Source organism: Pelodiscus sinensis, chromosome 19 (assembly GCF_052426305.1).
Source record: "Pelodiscus sinensis isolate ZL-2025 chromosome 19, ASM5242630v1, whole genome shotgun sequence".
In the NCBI taxonomy this organism is placed as follows: domain Eukaryota; kingdom Metazoa; phylum Chordata; order Testudines; family Trionychidae; genus Pelodiscus; species Pelodiscus sinensis.
The window spans coordinates 7,915,307-7,936,551 of NC_143070.1; the positions used below are offsets into that span (position 1 = coordinate 7,915,307).

General features: G+C 50.8%; 1 protein-coding gene and 1 pseudogene across 1 annotated transcript; both read right to left on the bottom strand.

The window, feature by feature from the left end:
- Positions 1–748: 748 nt before the first annotated feature.
- Positions 749–16,230, bottom strand: LOC106732076 (zinc finger protein RFP-like). Its single transcript, XM_089770819.1, has 7 exons — positions 15,653–16,230; positions 14,107–14,202; positions 8,936–9,157; positions 7,291–7,313; positions 5,356–5,471; positions 2,989–3,060; positions 749–2,415 (listed from the first exon to the last, which is right to left on the bottom strand). Exons 1-7 carry the CDS (start codon positions 16,175–16,177, stop codon positions 1,901–1,903), a joined length of 1,569 nt encoding a protein of 522 aa, XP_089626945.1. The 5' UTR covers positions 16,178–16,230; the 3' UTR covers positions 749–1,900.
- Positions 9,514–12,420, bottom strand: LOC149522144 (zinc finger MYM-type protein 1-like; annotated as a pseudogene).
- Positions 16,231–21,245: the final 5,015 nt, after the last annotated feature.

Here is a 21,245-nt window from a genome sequence, read left to right on the forward strand (position 1 = left end):
GGACTCGGCCTTGCTTAAAGGGCCAGTTATATACTACTGTGTGCCTATGATGAGCAACCCATGCAGACTGTAACTTACCCTGAGAGGGGCTATATGAGGACAGTCAAGGGGCACTGAGGCACACTGGGGGCGTCCACCCCTTACAGAAGGGAGAAGGCAACATAATGACGGGTGGAGTGGAAAAAGAGTAGGCAACTAGCCTACAGAAAAGGACCAGGGAAGTGATTTATTTTTCCCCGTTATTGGGCAACTAGTGAGCCCACATCTTTAGTATTGCATCCAGCTTTGGGGAAGGGGCGCATTGCAGAAAGGATTGGAAAGAATGCAGCGGAGAACAACAAAAATGACCTTGGCCCTGGGGCGCGTGACCTACGAGGAGAGCCTGAGAGATTTGGGCTTAGTCAGTCTGCAGAAGAGTGAGGGGGGATTTGAGAGCCTCCTTCCACCGCCTGGAGGGGAAGTTCTAAAGAGGATGGAGAGAGGCTGTTCCCAGTGGCAGCAGATGGGAGAACGAGGAGCAATGGTCTCAAGCTGCATTCGGGGAGGTCTAGCAGAGGGCTCACGGCCAGCTTTAGGTTTTTTGCTGCCCCAAGCAAAAAAAATTTTGGCCATCTCCCCCCCCCCCCCCCCCCCTTTTTTTGTTGGCTTTTACACGTGTGCACTTTGCAATTTTGTTTTGACTATTTAAAATTTAAAAAAAATGAAAACAGAAAATTTGTAGTCAGTGAAATAAAACAAATTTCTACCGGTGCACTCATTTAATTTTAACAAAATCACCATTACAAACAACTTGGGTTCAACTATACACTGGAATGAAAAACGTTTACGTCTTCCGGTGTGCCCAGTTTCTCAAATTAAAATAATTTATATTAACTGAATTTTTTGGTTTTTATTCTTGCGTAGCCTTTTAATAATTCAGTAAAATCTAAACTTTCTGCAATGGTCCTTTCAACTGAAATTTATGCGAGTATTGACAAACGATTGAGACATGGTGGACCGCAAATAATTTTTTAGTAATTTCAGTTTTGAGAAACTGCGCTCCCTAGAAGCCACTGATACTGCTAACGTTAAAAGAATGCATAATGCTATAGCAGTGTTTGGAGTGAAAAAATCCTTTCTTGCTATAAATTCGAATACTTTTAAAGAAGAAATTTTAGGACTTATTTGCTCAGATAAAGCTATGAATTCATCATACAATTCTACTCCATCAATGTCAGCAGCATTATCAGTACTGAGCACTACATGTAGGTCCTGGAAGTGCTTTATGAGGTCTTCTTTAGAAAACTGATTTTTAATATTTCCAATATCGTATAAACTTTCACAAAGACCATGCAACTGATAAAATCTTTCATCAATGGAAGTTATAGCTACATCCAAAATACAATAGAAACATTCCACTTTAAACCTTTCTTTTGGATCAAGAATAGGATCATCATAAGTCTCATAACACACTTACTTCCTGCACTGGGGCCATCCCCCCGTGAACCCGCCCCAGCCCCCCATGGGCAGGGCTGACATGAAAAAGGCGACGGAGCCGGGCAGCAGCAGAAGGCAGAGGGGGGCCAGCAGTCTCCGGGCGTGCACGGTGCCAGCGCTGCACAGCGGGTAGTGGTGTCTCCCGCGGCTCTTTAAAATCGGCGGGGCGGGGCCGGGCACTGCTGACAGTGGCTGCTTACTTGGAAATGCCGCTCCTGCAAATGGGCTGCCCCAAGCATGTGCTTGATTTGCTGGTGCCTCGAGCCAGCCCTGACTGCGATGGGTTCCCTAGGAGGAGGTGGAATTTCAAGACCAGGCTTGGCAAGGTCCTGGTTGGCTGGTCCTGCTGTGAGCCGGGGGTTGACTGGATGACCTGTTGAGCTCTCTTCCAACTCTAATCTTCTAAGACATTCCACCCTGATCTTCAGGGGCAGAGGCTGAGGCAGGATCCCAACCCCAGCCAGAACCAGGGTTGGATTCTCTCCCCAGGCAGGAGGGAGCCCGGCGGGAAAGTGAAGATCGGGGCCTTGGCACCAGCATCGATAAATGTCACCTGCCCCCGGTCACAGTCCAGAGAGACCCGGATCCTGCGGGGGTCCCGGCTTAGGAGCAGGGGGGTCACAGGGGAGGTGAGAGCCTGGAACTGATTGAAGTACTGCACAGCCCAGATCCCCCCCTCAGGACTAAGGCTGATCCGTCCCTTCCTGCTGACAGACTCTCTGGCCACCCCCACAGCCCAGAACTCCCCATCCCCCACCTCCACCTCCCAGCAGTGTCTCCCCGAGGTGAATCCCTCACGGCCCAGCACACAGACGGAAGTATCAAAACTGCCTGGGCTGCTGGGCTGAGGCTGCTGTGGGTCTGCCCAGCTCACACGTTTCCGATCCTCAGACAGGAGGAGCAGGGGATGGGCCGTGTCTGGATCTAGAGTCACATTCGCTGGGGAGAGAGAATCAGAGTGTGAGGGGCAGAGCTCAGCCCTGGAGGCGCCTGGGGCCATTTCTCACCCTCCCCAGCCGCCCTGCAACAAGAAAGGAGGCCCCCTGAACTCCGCACTGGCACAGCTCTCACCCAACCCCGCCTCCAAGCTACTGCTCGCGAAGTCCCCGCCCTCCGGGCCCCATGGAGCCCTACCTATGTGGGTCTGGTTCTGTTCGCTGCACAGGAGGCATTTTCTTGGGGTAAGGGGAAGAGTCCAACTTTCCCAGCCTGCCACTTCTAGGGGAGACGCATGAGTGCAGTGGGTGCGGGAGGGAAGACCTGGTCCGGAACATGGGTTGAGCCAGGTCCCTGGGTCCAGCTCTCCCAGGAGCGCAGGGGCCCATACAACTGGGGCACAGCACCGAGGTTGGCATCAGGGGTGTTTGTGGGACTTCTGCTCGGGATCGTCTCCGTACTTCATGGTTGGGGCTGAGGGTGTTGGTGGCCGGGATGCGTTTGGTTGGCCATGTCAGGTACAATGTTATGAAAATGTGTCCAGGGGAATTTCTCATAATGAAAAATCATCTTCACCTGTAATCTCATCCTGGCCGTATGCTCCTGGGGGTTCCCAACCTTTTATTTCCAGCTCATATGGTAGACTGTCTGGCAGGGAAAGAGAAAAGAGATGAGATTTCCTGCTCTCAGACTGATAACAGCATCTGAGCTGAGCTAACTTGGTTTGAATTGTGACAGGAAACTAGCAGAGATACAAAGGCTATGTTCCGAAAAAGCGGATGTGTTTTCAGCATCTCTGTATTCCTCTTGGTGAGAGGAATAAGGGATGTTCCAAAAGAGGAGTTCTTTCCGAAATTTGGCCTCTATGTAGACGGACCAAATTTTGGAAAAGCCTTTTTCGGGAAAAAAAGCAGAAAAGTCTTTTTCCAGCTTTTCTGAGCAGTGTAGACATAAGACATGCTCAGGGCTGTTTAGTAAATCCATGGCTCTGAAACCATTGTTTTCCTCTTTCATTCAAGCCTCTCCCAGCAAAGGAGCCAAGAGGTCTCCCCACCCCCTCGGACATACAACCTGTCAGAAATATTTACTTTTCCCTCAGCATCCCATTCACCTAGTGCTGGGTCAGTCCCCACATCCAGGATGCGTCTACACTGCACCATTATTTCGAGATGACTAGTGTTATTTCAAAATAACAATGCGAGCATCTACACAGCCATTCGAAAATAATTTCAAAATAACGGACGGTTTATTCCGAAATCTGTAAACCTCATTCTACAAAGAATAACACCTATTCTGAAATAGCTATTTCAAAATAAGGTGTGTGTGGATGCTCCACTGCTGCTATGTCGAAATAGCCCCTCATCAGGGCCATTCTACATTATTTCTCCCCAGTGCCTCCTGGGGCCCTAAATCGAGATAGCACATCTACATTAGGGAAGCCTGCCTCCAACTAATTTTGTGGCTTCCCTTCAGTGTAGACGTGTTATTTCGAAATAACTATTCTGGAATCTATACAATTCAGGGTCTAAAATGAGGTCTATAAAATCATGACTGGTACGGAAAAAGTGAATAAGGAAACATTATTTACTTATTCCCACAATATAAGAACTAGGGGTCACCAAATGAAATGAATAGACAGCAGGTTTAAAACAAACAAAAGGAAGTTTTTCTTCATTGAGCGCACTGTCAACCTGTGGAACTCCTTGCCAGAGGATGCAGTGAAGGCTAGAACTTTAACAGGATTAAAAAAAGAGCTAAATATATTCATGGAGGTTAGATCCATCAATGGCTATTAGCCAGGATGGGTAGGAATGGTATCCCTAGCCTCTGTTTGTCTGGAAGTGGGTGACATGGGAGGGATCATGTGAGGATTCCCTGTTGTGATCCTTCCCTCTGGGGCATCTGGCATTGGCCGCTGTGGGCAGACAGGATACTGAGCTAGATGGACCTTTGGCCTAACCCAGTATGGGCCATTCTTATGAAATAGCCGGGCAGTGTAGACGCACCCGTACATGCTGCAAAGGCATTAGCATGCGCAGAACTATACACTCTTCCATCCCCTTTGGCATTAAAGGGGTGAGAGGTGTTTACCAGGCGAAGGCTCCTAATTGTGCCCCACATCTCTTTACGCAGCATCTCCTCGGAGCCCTTGTCCTCCACAGGCTGACATGCAACGAGCAAAATCATGTTCCAAGTCTGGCGATTCGAGCTGGCGTATTATTGGCTGAACGGCTCAGATCCCCTGAGCTGGCAAAGAGACACGGGGGGCAGTTTGTGACCCCTCCCCGCCACATTCAGTGGCTGCCGAGCCCTAAGCAGACCTTGGCACAGGCAGGCGAAGGCCTAAGATCCAGCCATAGCAGGGCCTCTGTTCCTGCGTCACCCCTCCCCCACCTCTTCTCCATGCCCAGCGCTTGCTTCTTGCACCCGCAGCCGGCGGAGGACACCTCTCTGCCCCCATCACTGCCAGTTGGGAGAGAAAATGGGGGTCCCAAATTAGGCCATTTTGTTGAATTTGGGCCTTACTGTTCCTCAGAGATTAAAACTGGGCTGGTGCCAGCTGATATTAAAGCGACGGGGGAGGAACAAAAGGGGCAGCTGCCCTGAGGGTGGGTGATATCAAATAATAATTTTGAAAAGACCCTTCAAATCCTCGCCGAAGCCTGACCCCAACCCTGCCCCTTCTGAGGCCCAGAGCTGCCCCCCACAGCCCTGGGTACCCCAGTTAAGTCCTCACATTCACTTCCACGCAGGCCTTTCCCAAACTGCGAATCCATGTGAGACGTATGGAGACCTGGGCCCCATCACAGCAGCTCATTTACACTGCTTTCCACCTCCCATTCAATAGACACGCCGTCTCATTGGATGCCATCGGCCACTGCCCGTCTCCTCCCAGGCCTAGAGGCCCAGCCCGGTTTCCCCTCCGAGCTCCTATTGCAGCACCTTTGAACTTCCGCAGAGTCTCCCTTAGAGCAGCAGTTTTCTGGGGAAAATCGAAGATCCTCTTCTCCATCGCAGGAGAAATCTCCGGCGGCGGCTGGGACCACCCCTTCTCATAGCTGCAGAGAGACAGTGCCGGTTTAGATTATTTCTATGAGGCTACGTCTACACTGGAGGCTTCTTGAGCAAGAACAGTGCAAAAGTGCCCGGAAAAAGCAGCCAGACTGCATGGACACTGTCGCAAGAAAGCTCTGCTTGCCATTAATAGTATGGCCACCAGTGCACCTGTGCTTCTTTTGATAGGCTGTTTTTGCACACAAAAAAAACCCCGTTTGCCATCCATACCTACTTTTTGTAGAGAGAGGAATACCTACTGTTGGGATTTTGTGGTTCCCAGAGAGTCAGGTGCTGGGCAGAATCAAGGGTCTTCAATTCAATTCAACAAGACTTTATTCAATGTGCACAAAGGGAGAGCCCCCTGGTACTAAAATCAGCCAGAGCCCCTCGAGCAAGGAGCCCCTCCCCTTGCTGTTTTATAGCACATGGCAGTTACATAACAGGTTACATAACAAGTTATATATAATAAATTTCTAAACCAATCATATTCAGTCTTTCCATATATGGCTTTGTTTGTCACATGCTTGTACTTCTCCTCTCCACATGTGTAGTTCTCCCCCTCTCCTCTTGGCCTTTTTTAGACTGTTCCTAGGGTGGTGAGCCACAGCATGCTTCTTTATGCATATCTACTTTCCAAACCACGTTTTGTTTAAAATGAACACATGCATGCCCTTCCCCTACACTGCAAAACCCCTTGGCTGTGTCTAGACTGCACCCCTTTTCCGTAAAAGGGATGCAAATTAGATACAGCGCAATTGCAAATGAAGCGGGGATTTAAATCTCCCCCGCTTCATTTGCATAAACATGGCTGCCACTTTTTTCCGGCTCGGGGCTTTGCCGGCAAAAAGCGCCAGTCTAGACGGGGATCTTTCGGAAAATAAAGCCTTTTCCGAAAGGTTCCTTATTCCTTTTTTTAAGAGACCCGAGCCGGAAAAAAGCGGCAGCTATGTTTATGCAAATGAAGTGGAAGAAATTAAATCCCCGCTTCATTTGCAATTACGCTGTGTCTAATTTGCATCCCTTTTACGGAAAAGGGGTACGATCTAGACACAGCCCTTCTGTTCTGTTGATTCACTGTACATTTTCTTGCGCAAAAACACCCTTGAGGTGAGGACGCTGCATGAGTTTTGGCGCAAAAACAGCTGGTTTTGTGCCAAAACTCTGCAGTGTTGTGGGTGGAAGTCGCTGCTCTCATGGGCCTGGAGAGAGAATTCCTCTGTTTCTCCCAGCCTCCGGGCGGGTGCCACACGGGCCAAGACCAGGCAACCTTACCTCTGAAGGTCTCAGTCATAATTTTCAGCTGGCCTGCAGAGACCTGCTCTGGGGATAAAGGGGGAACTGAGTCTCCACAGCCAGTCCACATCTTGACCTCTGTGCTCCGAAGGATGGGAAGTTCCCAGGGCTGTAGAAATCTGCCCACTAGGAACTAGACTGAGACACCAGCTCCCCGCTCCCCAGCTCATCCCACACAGGTCTCCAAACAGCCCTCGGGCGGGAAAGTCTCTTGAGCTCTGCTGGCCCGAGCTGGAACCACAATGTTCCAGCAGTGACAGGCCCATGTCCCACGCCCACAGTCCTGAGGCAGCCTGTCCCCAGGGAGGTGGCAGCTCCAGGAAACCCTGGAGCTCGGTCTGTCCCGATGAATGGAGAATTCTGGAGTCTTCTCTATCAGGGTGAGAAGCCTCGGGAGTAAGCTAATCAGAGGGACCCTGCCCCCTTCGTTGTGCTGTGTAGCCCTGGGGGAGAGTGCAGCTAACGTGGTTTCCACGCTCTTTCCTGCCTGTGAAGTGCGGAGGGAGGGGAGTGCGATGGCCCACGTACCTGCTGAAGAGGCATCTCACATCCTAGAGGGGAGGAGAGAGAAGGAGAATCTCAGGACACGCAAGGTGCCAGGTTTATGCACAAACTAAGTAAGATGCAGCTGGGGGCCTCAGATGAGGGACCTCGAAATAATTACTAATAAATGACTATGGGGCGTCTTAAACTTGACATAGCTTAGGGCAGGGCTACTCAACACGCGGTTCATTTGCGGCCCACAGTGTGGTTTGGGTTTACGTGGGGCTCAACAGGTGGGATCCTTTCAAAATGGCTCCATTGGGAACACGCTCCACAACAGTGAGGCATCTTCCAGGCAGGGTGAGCACTGAAAGATGCAAGCAGACGGGGCTGGCTGGACTAGACAGGTACAGGGTGTCGGCGTTTCCAGCCCCCAGGGAGGAGGTGCTGGGAGTGCCGGGGCATTGTGGGAACATAAGAACGGCTGTACTGGGTCAGACCAAAGGTCCATCTAGCCCAGTAGCCTGTCTGCCGACAGTGGCCAGCACCAGGTGCCCTAGAGAGGGTGGATCGAAGACAATGATCAAGCGATTTGCCTCCTGCCATCCCTCTCCAGCTTCTGACAAACAGAGGCCAAGGACACCATTTTATCCCCTGGCTAATGGCCTTTTATGGACCTAACCTCCATGAAATTATCTAGCTTCTCTTTAAACTCTATTATAGTCCTAGCCTTCACAGCCTCCTCTGGCAAGGAGTTCCACAGGTTGACTACACGCTGTGTGAAGAAGAACTTTCTTTTATTAGTTTTAAACCTGCTACCCATTAATTTCATTTGGTGTCCTCTAGTTCTTCTATTTAGGGAACTAATGAAGAACTTTTCTTTATCGGCCCTCTCCACACCACTCATGATTTTATAGACCTCTATCCTATCCCCCCTCAGTCTCCTCTTTTCTAAACTGAAAAGTCCCAGTCTCTTTAACCTCTCCTCATATGGGACCCGTTCCAAACCCCTAATCATTTTAGTTGCCCTTTTCTGAACCCTTTCCAAGGACAAAATATCTTTTTTGAGGTGAGGAGACCACATCTGTACACAGTATTCCAGATGTGGGTGTACCATAGTTTTATACAGGGTCAGTAAGATATTCTGGGTCTTATTTTCTATCCCTTTCTTAATAATTCCTAGCATCCTATTTGCCTTTTTGACCGCCGCTGCACACTGTGTGGAAGTTTTCAGAGAACTGTCCACGATATGGCTTAGTATTCATGCCTGTCAGTGTGAAAGAAGCTGTTTGCATATATTTGCATATATATGGGCATGTCTATGCAATCACAGTTAAGTTGCAGCCCTCAGCATGTGCTGTGAGTATCACTGTGGCCCCCCGGGGCTTCCAAAGCTGAGTAGCCCTGACTTAGGGCCTCGGCATGTCTTAATCTGGCCCTGGACACACTGGGGATCCCAGGGAAGGGATTGTGCAACTCTTGGGAAAACTTGGCTCTCACCGGGCCCCAGGACCAAGGACTAGTTCAGCTAAGGGGGCTGTTCCACCTCTCCTAGCTATAGGTCTCCTAATTCTTCATAGAATTGCCTTGCACATTTCAGAAATTCACACACTGAGCTTTCCTGACTGCTAGACCCCCGAGCTGAACTGTCCCCTGGGTGGGGGCTGGGCTGTTTCTAAATCGGTCTCACCTGCAGGAATTCACTGGCTGGCTTGTGGCATGTCCCCTCCAGCTCCCCGATCTGCTCGCTGAGGCGGGAAATCTCCTCCGAGAGTCTGGTGACAGTTTCGTTTTGTATCTCCTGGTCCAGCTTCTGCAGCTGGGCCAGCAGGAGTCGCTGTTGTTCCTCCAGGAACTGCCGCAGCTGCTGAAACTCGGCCACAACCTTCTGCCGCTCGGCTTGTGTCTGTTTCTGTGTGAAAACAGGGAAAGGGCTGGTTGGGGGTGTAGCAGGGAGGGATCTTCGCACAGTTTAAGACATATAACATTTGCCCCTTATCTGGGGTTATGAGAAAGAGAATTTTCTCACACATCCCCACTTGATCCCTTAGGGTATGTCTACACTTGCTCCCTATCTCGAGATAGGGATGCAAATGTAGCCAACCGAAATTGCTAATGAAGCAGGGATTTAAATATCCTGCACTTCATTAGCATAATCTTGCCCATGCACTGTTCTGATCACCCGCTGATTTGAACCAGGAAGTGCGCTCCACTTAGTTAGTTCAAATCAATCTGATAGGTTCAAACGAACGTTACTCAGGAAAGGGACTAAAATGGTGGCCCAATGGGCTTGGGGCTAGGCTTCCCGCAAAGCTGTCCTTTCTAAGGCCAAAAGATCGGCCTCCACATCATCGTCTCCTGCATAGGCATGCGCAACACATTTCATTAGGGTGTGCACCCAGGGAATTTTTTTTTTAAAGGCGAACATTTATTGAATACTCAATCATAAAGGACATTATTTCTATTCATCAAACAAACTAAAGAAACTAAAACTTAACTAAACTTTAATTTAAAAAAAATTAACAACGGAACTTTACTTAAAAAATACAAACTTAAAAAATGAGACACAAAAAAACAAATGTTTGCTGTAGTGATAACCAGGCGTATACAAAGATACAGTCAATTTTCATGATCTTTATCTTTAACCAGATAGTGAGCTAAACCAAATTGACCAAAACAGATTAAGGTTTCTTCATCTTCCTGTCCTAGAGAATGAGACGTCACTCACCAGGTGTCATGGTCTTAAATTCCTCAATCACACCATTGTAAACTGACGAAGCCAATTCTTGTTCAGTGTACAAAATCATGAGTGAGTCGAGGTGCTTTTGGGACATTGTACTTCTTAGTTTGTTTTTTACATGTGCTAGTTTCAAAAAGGCTCTTTCACATGAACAGCTTGTAACAGGTAAGACTGCAAAGCATTGAATAGATTTGTAAAAGGCCTAGAACATGGAAGATCGATCCAATTCCTTTAGCCAATCAAGCCACTCTCTGTTGGTGGTGTTTGTAGTGCTACCTTTAGGAACAGATCCGTCATAACCCTGAAGCAATCTGACTTCAGCTTCCAACTCATCTAAGGATTCTTTAAATTTGTTGGCAGTGATTCTCATATTGTCCCTGCCAATGTCTAAGCTCAGCAGTTTTCCCATTGCAGTCACCATTTTACAAGGCTCCTGTTCAAATCGCTGGTCAATGCCGGTAATCATTGAGTCTAGGAGCGGGTAAAATGAAGTTATTCTCTCCTGCTCCTCTTTTGTATCAAAGTGATGCTGGGACTCAAACGCGTCATCAATACGAGTGGACGTTTTTCTCTTCTTAACTGGGGGAATCGATATATCATTCTCTACGCACATTTTCACACTGTCATTGAAAATAGATTGAAAATATTATGGGCCACTTCTCATCACAGCCAAAGAGTTACGCAAGCTTTTCACCCCTGTCATTGCAGTAAGTTGAGATCTGGAGCTTGAAGAGCCTTACTCACTTTTACCACCATCTGGAGAATAGGATGCATCATGTGAAGGGCAGAGATGAACTTGAATGAATTTAGTTCATGGATAAGGCCCCTGGCTTTTATTTTAGCTTCAGCAAGGCGAGTTGTTTCCATAATATCTTGTAAAGCTTGTAAAACGATGGAGTAGTTTTGTTTTACAGCAGCCACTGCTTCTGCTTTGTATGCCCATCTTGTGTTTGACAGTGACTTCAAAGTCTGCAACTGGGATCCTGCTTCTTGTGAAATCTTCTCCATTACTGCATGTTGCACAGGACTCCCTTCCACAAAGGCATAAAGAGTCTGAATAACACCAAAAAAATCAAAGACAGTTCTGTTTTGTTTACTTGAAGTGCATGCATCTACTAGGACGGGGTTCAAACAATGCGCATAGCAGTGTACATAGAGTATTTCACTGTTTCTTTCTTTACATTTCATTTGAACTCCCGCAGTACATCCAGACATAGTAGATGCGCCATCAAAACAGACAGACATCACTGATGACCAGTTAATTTTAAGAATGCCAAGGATGACATTTAACTGGTCAAAAATAGACTGAGCATCAACTGTTAATAGTCTCTGAACAGACAGACGCAAAATGTTCAACTGGACTATGTTTTTCATTGTCAAAATACTGCACCACAATGGATATCTGTTCATGGTGTCCACAGTCAGTAGTGTCGTCGGCAATTATAGAGACCATTTTTCCATTTAGTGAAGACACAATCTTGTGTTGCACAATCTTGTGCAAGGCCACAATTCAATCATTTTGGATGCGATTACTCAGCCAGGTAGCGTTTCAAGGAGATTGTTGCACATGCTTTACCATTACGGGATCATATTTTTGGAGCATATTGACAAGATTTAGAAATAAACCTGTCTCAAAACTGTCAGCTTTTTCACTGTGACCCCTGAATGGTCTCCACCTTTCGCCAAACACAGAACAATGTCAATCAGTCGCTCCATTACACTTTGGTTATGGCACCGTTCTTCTTGTTTAGACAGATAAGCCTGCTTGTCCTCATCCAACAATACATCAATAGGTTTCCCTTCATTAAAACTTGACCATGAAGAACAGCTCAACACATGAAATTTTGACAGTTGGTGGTTTTTAAAACATTTGTTAGCCAGTTTCTGAATCCCTTATCAATAAATGCTGGATCCGTGTGATCTTTGTTTGCTGCATCATTAGAGCAGAAGAAACAGCAGTAAAAGCAAAATGCTGCGTCCTTCGATGGGCTATATTCTAACCACCTATACTTTTCATACCAATTGGACTAAAAACGTCTTTGTTTATTCCCTATTTTATTTCTAGGAAACATGCTCGATCTAAGCTGATAAGGACCTCTAGATAAACGAGACAGTTCTAATCTATTTTTAGGAATATCACAGACCGGGTCATCAGATGGAATGTTTGATGGCTTTGAATAGGAACTATGCTGACCTGACGTAAGAGACAAAGTCTGTTTCTGTTGGTTATTACTCAGTTTATTGCACACACTGGAACTGGTGGCAGCATTATCTTCATGTAAGTTCTTAACCGAGGAGTCCGAGGTATTTGCAGTACTATCAGCACATTCATTATAATTCAGTTTGCTCCTTTTCTTAACAACGAACCGATCCATATTTTAAAATTAAAAAGGGGTATCATGTGATTGAATTAAAACGTAAAGCCATGGGCTTGTTATGCGAGTTCAGTAGAGTACTCGCGACAAAGATTACAAACACTGTGAACACTGCGCTTGGCACACCTGACGCAGTAGCTTATATAGGTCAAAGAATTTTCTAGAATAGTAGTCAGAGGGGGAGGGGAGGACCGATGGTAATGTGGCGCCGCAGTAGTGGGGACGCATGCTGCGAGGTAACGCGGGCTTTCTATACATTTCTACAACATCTGTATTATACAATTCGGCCCTTATTGCATAATACAGCAATCTGTACTTTAAAACGAAAACAGCGTATCAAGCAATTAAATTAAAATGCAAAGCTACTTTTTTTGGTGATTATAGGGTTACCAGGTAGTCCTAAAAAAATACTGGACACACTTCTTGAGCGGGGCTGGCCAGGAGGAAGGGGGGGGACGTGAAGCAGAGTGGTGGTGGGGGGTCTGGGGCTGGCTGGGGGAGATCAGGGGGGTGGCCGATGGAAAGCAGAACTGGTCAGTGGGGGTCAGGGGTCGGGTGGAGTGGGGCTGGCTGAGGGAGATCTGGGGGAAGAGGGGGTGGTCAGCGGGAGCGGGGCTGGCCAGGACAGCTCAGGAGGAGGGGAGAACTGGCCGCCAGAAGCAGTGCTGGCGGAGGGTGTAGCGGGTCTGGCCGGGGAAGATCCGGAGGAGAAGTGGGGGAGAAACAACCAGCTGGCCAGGGGAGAGGGGAGGAGTGTATCAGCCAGTGGGGAGTGGGACTGACCCGGGCAGTGCCAATCCCAGGGCGTTCCCACCCCCCCGCACGGTCCAGGCGAAGCGCGAGTCAGTCCGGCTGCAGCTCCACCACGCGCTTGACCAGCGCGCAGGAGCATGGACCAGGCTGCCCCTTCTCCTCACACACAGCCAGGGCTCCCAGCACTGATCGCGCCCGGCCTCCCAGTCACGCCCTCCGCCAGGCTTCCGGGCACCCAGTCAGAAAACCAGAAAATACCATTGCACACGTCCAGGATTTTCTGGATTTTTTTTACCAGACAGAGCCGCAAAAAAACCGGACACCTGGCAACCCTAAGACATTAGGGTGTGCCTGGGCACACCCGGCACACCCCGTACGCATACCAGTGGTCGCCTGTAAGTATCAATTGGCCCATAATGGTCGGGTCCCATCTTGACTACACATCTGGATGACCAGGGCTTGCAGCTGGTTCACCACCTCCTGCAGGGTGGCTCGGTCTTGGGCTGCCTGGCTCATCAGCAGCTGGTTTGTTTCCTGTTGGAGCTGCACCGACTCCTGCTGGGCAGCCACTTGCACCCGGGTAGCCTCCTGCTGGGCAGCCGAGGCCTGCACCAGCACCTTCACCACAACCTCCATGTGTCCTTCTTAAGAGGGGTGAAGTTGGCCAGATTTAGGATCGCTGTGAGGACTCACAGCAACACCCCACTCCTGACAACATGTGTGGCAAGGGCCCCCTTTTACCCAGGCTGCCGCTGAGGCCAGCCTCTAGCTCCCAAGCCCATGCTCTGGCAGGCAGCAAGATCTCCAACCCCAGTCGTGGCAGGCGGAGATTTTTCCGGAGGTCCCAAATTAGCCTGGGCAGAAATCCATCTCCACCCAGACGCACAGCACGTCCGTGACAAAAGCCGACACTCCCCAAGGCTCCAAAGGAAGCTGCCTACAGACAGGCCTCACCCCCCACGTCAATGCAGGTGAATAACCACAGGCACCTACCAGATACTCCTGCCTGCTCTCCTCTCTGCTCAGCTTCAATCCCAGCAGCTTCTCTCTCTCGTCCCTCAAAATCTTCAGATGGGCCTGAATTTTTTCCTGCATTAACAGAAACGATTTGGGTGGTTTCCGTTTTTTGGGGGGGAAGAGTGAGGGGGAGGAGCATCTTTGCCAATCGAAAAGACAAAAGCAAACCTCACTGATGACCGGAGGAGCGTCATGATGCCAGATATGAGGGAAGTGGACACCTACGAATGGAGACTGGGAGTGGGTTGCATTCAGCCTCTGAAATTACTTGACCCCGTGACGCCGCTGATTTACGGCAGCATGAAGCTGGGGTCACACCCTTGGATTTTTCTTTCTCCGTGTGAAATAATCCCTCTCTGAAAAGATCCCAAACTGATCGAAATCCCAGAAGCCGTCCCAGGTTAGAAATCTGGGCTGGGATTCTCTGTGGGGCCCAAATTCCTCTGAATGTCAGCCCTGAAGCCCCGGGGACAGGACTGGCCTGAGCACTAGGACACACCCCCTTAAACATGCCAATGTTGGTTAAAAATCAAGCGCAGACCCGCATTTGGGTTTCACCCCCCTCATGGAGCATCCTGGGAATTCAGAACCTGCCGCTCCTGGCTGAGCCTTTCTCAAGGAGACTTTCCCTTCTGACCAACTTTGTCACTGCAGCTAGGACCACAACAGCACGGCCTCAGGGGCTGACCTAGGACCCAGAGGCTTGGGTGCTCTTTCCTGCCCTGCCATGTCCCTCAAGGTCAGTGGTTCCCAAACTTTTCGGCATCTTGCCCCCCTTTTTGATTTTTGAGAAACCCTCACGCCCTCCGTCCCAAAAAAATAGCAGCAAAACAGTGGGATTGCTGGGAGGTGTGTGGGGCTGGGTAGCCTCGCGCCCCCCCCCCTGGAATTTCTTCACACGCCTCCCCCAGTTTGGGAACCCATGCTCAAGGCAATCTCAGCCAATTAACTTCCTCTCTCTGGGCCTCAGTTTCCCTTCTCACCCTGCATTTTACTTGGCTGATGAGCCTTGCTCAGGGCTGGAACTGTCCCTCACACTATTTTGGGTAGGGTCCAGCCGAATCTAGGTCAGATCTCATCTGGGCATGGTAGCGGCTACTGAGATGCCGTGAACAACAGGCCGTGATACAATCAGCAATGCCCTCACCAGCTTTGGACCCCCGCGTTCTCCAGCCGGATGGTGACTGAGACACAGACTGGCCTGCTGGTGCTGTGATTTAATGTGTCATAGCACCTGCTCCGCAGAGTCCCCCCGTTTCGCCAGAGGGAGCTGGGTTTCAAAAGGACTCAGCCTCTGGGGGAAAAGTTTCTCATGTTAGAAAGCTTTCCAAGTCTCCATGGTCAGCCCTTCCTGCCACCCAGCCATGCCATGTTTCACTGCTCTTGCCACATCCGTAGCATTTACCTTGTGTGTCATTTTCCAGACCGCTCAGGCTTTTCAGAGCCAAACCAGGCAGGCCCGCCTGGCACAGGCAGCTTGCCCTGTCGTTAACTTCCAAAGCACCTGGAAGCAGTCCCCTACCTTGTACTCCTGAGCAGCTTCCTCTATGGGCACCGCCGTGTGCGCCCGGTGAGCCTGGGAGAGATGGCAGACCACACAGATGGGGCTTCGGTCCTCTTCGCAGAATAGTTTGAGAGGCTCCTGGTGTGCCCCGCACATCCCCTTCCCCCCTGCTGCCCGTGCTGCCTGCAGACTCAGCCGCTTGGCTATTTCTATGACATTTGCCAGCTGCTTGTTGGGCCGGAGGTTTCTCTGCTGCACAGGGTCTCTGCACTGCGGGCAGGAGGCGAGTGGATCGGGTGCCTCCCAGCACCGGCTGAGGCAGGCCTGGCAGAAATTGTGCCCGCACTCCAGAGTGACAGGTTCTCTGAAGTACTCCAGACAGATGGGACAGGTCGCTTCATTCTGGAGACTTTCTGCAGAGGTCCCTGAACCCATGGCTGCCTCCAGGCAGTGTCCCTGGATTGGTGTCGCTTCCCTGAGCTCGGAAATAAGCCCCACCTCTAGCAGCACCTGGGTGTTTCCCTTCCTGGGACTTTGGCTCATGCCGTTTGTTTGTTTGTTCACATCACAGCCCTGGGCTTCTGTGAAAACCGTAGCACGAGGCTGAGCTCTGGCCCTGCAACCAGCCCCCAGTGCTACGTGGAGAGGCACTAGGGCAGGGGTCTCCCACCTTTTTAAGCATGAGATCACTTTTTGAATGTAAGGGCAATCCAGGATCCACTTCAAACCCAAACATGCTTGCCCCTGCTCACTCCATCCCCCATCCTCACTCACTTTTATCAGGCTGGGGGCAGAGGGCTGAGGTGCCGGGGAGGGGAATATAGACTTTGATCTTGAGCTAAAGGATCTGGAGTGTGGGAGGGGTTCTGAACTGCGCTAGCTGAGCAGCAAAGGAGTTCAGGGTGCAGGGGGACTCGGGGCTAGGGCAGGAGTTTGGGGTGCAGGAGGGGTTCAGGTCTGGGGCCAGGGTTTGGAATGCTGGCTCCAGCTGGGCACTGCTTCCCACTGGTGGCTTCTGGGTGGTGATGCAGGGGACTAAGGCAGGTTCACCCCTACTCCCTAAAGCAGCCAGAAAACTCTTTCCATCCCTGCCCCCTACCCGTGGAGATGGGGTACAAGGTGGGGGGAGGTGCACCCTGACATCAGCACCCCTCTTCTTCTTCTTCCTGTGCCCTGCACAGCAAACAGGAGCTCCCAGGGGTGAGTGTCAGCTCCAAGGCAGAGGGCAGGAGCAGCACAGAAGTGCTGAGAGGGGCAGATGAAGTGCCGGCACTTGACAGCTTCCAGGCCAAGCCTGTCAGGATCCCCTGTCAAAGGTGCCATGGTCTCCTCCATAGATCCCTATCTACTGGTCGGTGACCACTGCTCTAGGGCTTCCTAGATGCATCAGGATCTGCCGGGGGCCCATGAGCTTGCAGGAGCAGGAATCTAAGGGTTGGGGTGTTAAGAGAAATACCAGCAATTGAAATAGTCCGGGTGGACTCAGCAAGTTTGCTGAGACAGCCCCCGTGTGATTTTATTGCAGGTTTATAGCTTGTTGAACATCTAGTCGAGGGCTACTCAACACACGACCTATGGGCCACGTGTGGTCCGCAGCCCATTTGTTTGTGGCCCACAGGTGGGAGCTAAAACCAAAAAGTAGTCAATATAAAGGTCGTCTGTTGAGGTGCGTTTCGGTGGTTAAATACCTGGACTGTCATTGCTCCGTAAAAGTGCTGTCCTATGGGTGGAAATTGGGTAAATGTTGCATGTTATTAATATCAACAGAACTGACTTAAATGGGGCCTGTCTGTTGTGTAGTTTTGCCTTAATCTTTGTATTCATGCCCGACAGTGTGAAAGAAGCTATTTGCCTGCATATTTGCATGTCTATGCAACCACACTTAAGTTGCAGCCCTCGGCATGTGCTGTGAGTGTCATTGTGGCCTCCGGGGCTACCCAAGTTGAGTCACCCGGCTCTAGCCACTCACCTGGGACCAGCTGGGCTACTGGGCTCTCTGGATTAAGGTCAGAGGCAGTTCCTGCTGATAAGTCATAAAAACGTCAGGAACTCTCTAATCAGGAGCAAACCCTGGCACAGAAGGGCGACATTGTGATAAATATGCTAAACTTTATGACTTTGCAGTCTAAAGTTTACAGTCCGGCCCCATCCCTCAAAATGCCTGACCAACCCATTTTAAGTTTTCCATTTTGTAAAACTCCACATAGAGAGGGGACAGTAAAGGAACGTCTCCACGGCAGCGCTATTCCGGGGATACATCACCTAATAAACCATCTTGTTAGTCTTTAAAGTGCTACATAGTCCTGTTTTTTTTCTCGAGGAAAAGTTTCTCGTGTTAGAAAGCTTTCCAAGTCTCCATGGTCAGCCCTTCCTGCCACCCAGCCATGCCATGTTTCGCTGCTCTTGCCACATCCGTAGCATTTACCTTGTGTGTCATTTTCCAGACCGCTCAGGCTTTTCAGAGCTGAACCAGGCAGGCCCGCCTGGCACAGGCAGCTTGCCCTGTCGTTAACTTCCAAAGCACCTGGAAGCAGTCCCCTACCTTGTACTCCTGAGCAGCTTCCTCTATGGGCACCGCCGTGTGCGCCCGGTGAGCCTGGGAGAGATGGCAGACCACACAGATGGGGCTTCGGTCCTCTTTGCAGAATAGTTTGAGAGGCTCCTGGTGTGCCCCGCACATCCCCTTCCCCCCTGCTGCCCGCGCTGCCTGCAGACTCAGCCGCTTGGCTATTTCTATGACATTTGCCAGCTGCTTGTTGGGCCGGAGGTTTCTCTGCTGCACAGGGTCTCTGCACTGCGGGCAGGAGGCGAGTGGATCGGGTGTCCCGAAAGCGCTGATCTGCCTCTTTGAAATAAACCCACTATTTCGAAACGTAACGGGCTCGCTCTTCCGACGTCCCTGTAAATCTCATTCCATGAGGATTAAGGGACGTCTTGGAATCGTGGTTTATTTCAAAATGTGGCGCTGTGTAGACACAGGCACTGGCACGGCATGGCAGGGGGCTCCTTGCAATTGGGGCCAGAGCCCACTGGCTGCAGACCCCACCCCCGAGGCTACAGAATAGTCGGCTAATTGATAAGAATTCATGAGGTTACTTGACTATTCATGTACCTGATAGTTAACATCCCTACCTGAATCCCAAGGCCCCACCCCCAAGTTCTGTGACCCAGAGGACTTGTGGGGGGCAGCCGGGTGCTGGCAGTGGAGGCTGGGTTCCCCCCCACACACACACACACTCCCCAGCAGTGGCGAGTAGAAGCAGAGCAACCCAGCCCCAGCTCCTGACCATGTCACTCTGCTTCCTGCTGGCGAGGGTGGAGGGAGGGGGGCAGTCTCATCCCCTTCCCTGTGCAATGGGGCCAGGAGCCAGGGGAGTGAAGCAGGCTGGGGATGGGTTGCTCTGTTCCCCCCTCCCCCTCACTGCGCATAAGTGCTGGGGCTGGGGCCCTAGTGCTCATGCCAGCCCTCCGACTAGTCCCCCTGGCTGCCCAAAGATTCCGCCCTCATCAGCTGCTGGCCCGTTGCCCCTCTCGCCCATGGCATTTGGGGGGGCGTGTGCCCCCACTTTTCCCCCCACCACGCATTGCCCCAATGGCTGCATCCACAAACACAGCAAGCTAGCTGGGAAACCATCCTAAGCTGGCCCGCGGGAGAGACCGTGAGGGGGGCAGGTGCTACACCTCCCCCATAGAGTTAGGCACCGGCTTTGCCGCCGAGGATTGCCAGACGGTTTCAACAAAAATACCGGTCACACTTGACATTCCACCCCGAGCTACATTATGTCTTCTTTAGAAAATACCGGACATTTCTCCTGTCTCCATTCGCGTCCCGGACAGAAAGCGCAAATACTGGACTGTCTGGTTCCAAACCGGACCCCTGGCCACCCTATTTGCTGCACACACCCTGGGTGGAGGAGGCGGTCGTCAGTGCCGTGTCCATACACGGACACACTGGTAAAAATGTGGAGGCCCAAAAGCACAGGGCTTCCCATTTCTTACCATGGGGCATGATCGCATCGGGGGGCAGCTCTCACAAGTGGCTCCCTCCCTCATCCCCAGCATCCCTGCCATGCTGCAGAGTCTCACTGAAGGCCCAGCAACTCTGCCTGCTGCCTCAGGGCTCCCCCTCCCTGCCCGCACTAACCCTGCCTGAACTGGGAGCCGTAGCGGGTGGCACCAGAGCTGTCTGGCATTACCTCTGGCAGGGATCATAGAATCAGAGAATCAACTTCCCGAAGGGAGGATTCACAGAGGATGGAGAGAGGCTGTTCTCGGTAGTGACGGGTGGCAGAACAAGGAGTAATGGTCTCAAGTTACAGGTCTAGATTGGATGTTAGGAAAAACTATTTCCCTAGGAGGGTGGGGAAGCACTGGGCTGGGTTCCCTAGGGAGGGGGTGGAATCTCCATCCCTAGAGGTGTTTAAGTCTCGGCTTGACAAAGCCCTGGCCGGGTTGATTTAGTTGGGATTGGTCCTGCCTAGAGCAGGGGGCTGGACTTGATGACCTTCTGAGGTCTCTTCCAGCTCTATGGTTCTATGATTCTAATCACAGAATCCCAGGGCTAGAAGAGACCTCAGGAGTCATCGAGTCCAGACCCCTATCCGAAGCAGGACCAATCCACAAAGCAGGACAGGGCAGGGAGCCACAGGTGGGTGGCAAGCCCCCCAGTCATCATCCATCCCTGGATGGTGCATCCCTTTCCAAACAGCGTGTAGTTTTCCCCGTGAGAAACCTTCCTGCCATGTTGCAGAGAAGTCCGTTTGCAGTTTTCCACTCGAGAAGGATCTTTTTGGGTTGCTCACAAGCCCACTTATTTTGTTCACTCAGGGTATGTCTACACTGCAAAGTTAATGCAAAATAATAGCTGTTATTTCAAATTAACTTCAATAGCGTCTACACAGCCAAACCACCAGGGCTCGCCGAACCGTTGCAGCGCTGTCCAGCAATCTGCGCATGCGCAGATCATTCTGTGCATGCGCAGATCACCTGAACCCGGCTCTTCCAGGTTGCAATCTACTCGTCACGGGCAAGTAGATTGCATTATTTGTTGAGCCCTGCAAACCGCTATTTCGAAATACATTCGAAATAGTGGAGCATGTATTTCGAATTTGGTAAACCTCATTCTACGAGGAATAACACCTAATTTGAAATAAGCGCTGTGTAGACACTTATTTCGAATTAGGGGGCCTCCAGCCCTTCCCAGTTTCCCTCGGTGGCCTCTCTGGGCACAACCAGGAAAACTCTTCTCCTCTTCCCCAGCCCCAGGGCCCTTAAAGGGGTAGAGTCTGGCCACTGGGCACGTGCAAGAGCCAGGCCTGCCAGCAGCTGCAAACCCTCACCCAGTGGCCGCACAATGCCAGCCAGTGGCAGCCAGCCATCTCCCGCCCAGTCCCCCAACACCCAGGGGCCAGCCAGGGCCCATAGACGGCGCACGCCCTCGTGGACTAGAGCGGAGATCATGGACCTCCATGAGGTTTAGGGGGAGGCCCCCAGTGTCCACAATCTCTACACTAGGCGGAGGAATGCATAGTGGCCACCATGGCCAGAAAGGGCCACAGGCGCACCCAGGAGCAGGTGTGCCTCAAAATTGAAGAGTTGTGGCAGACGTACG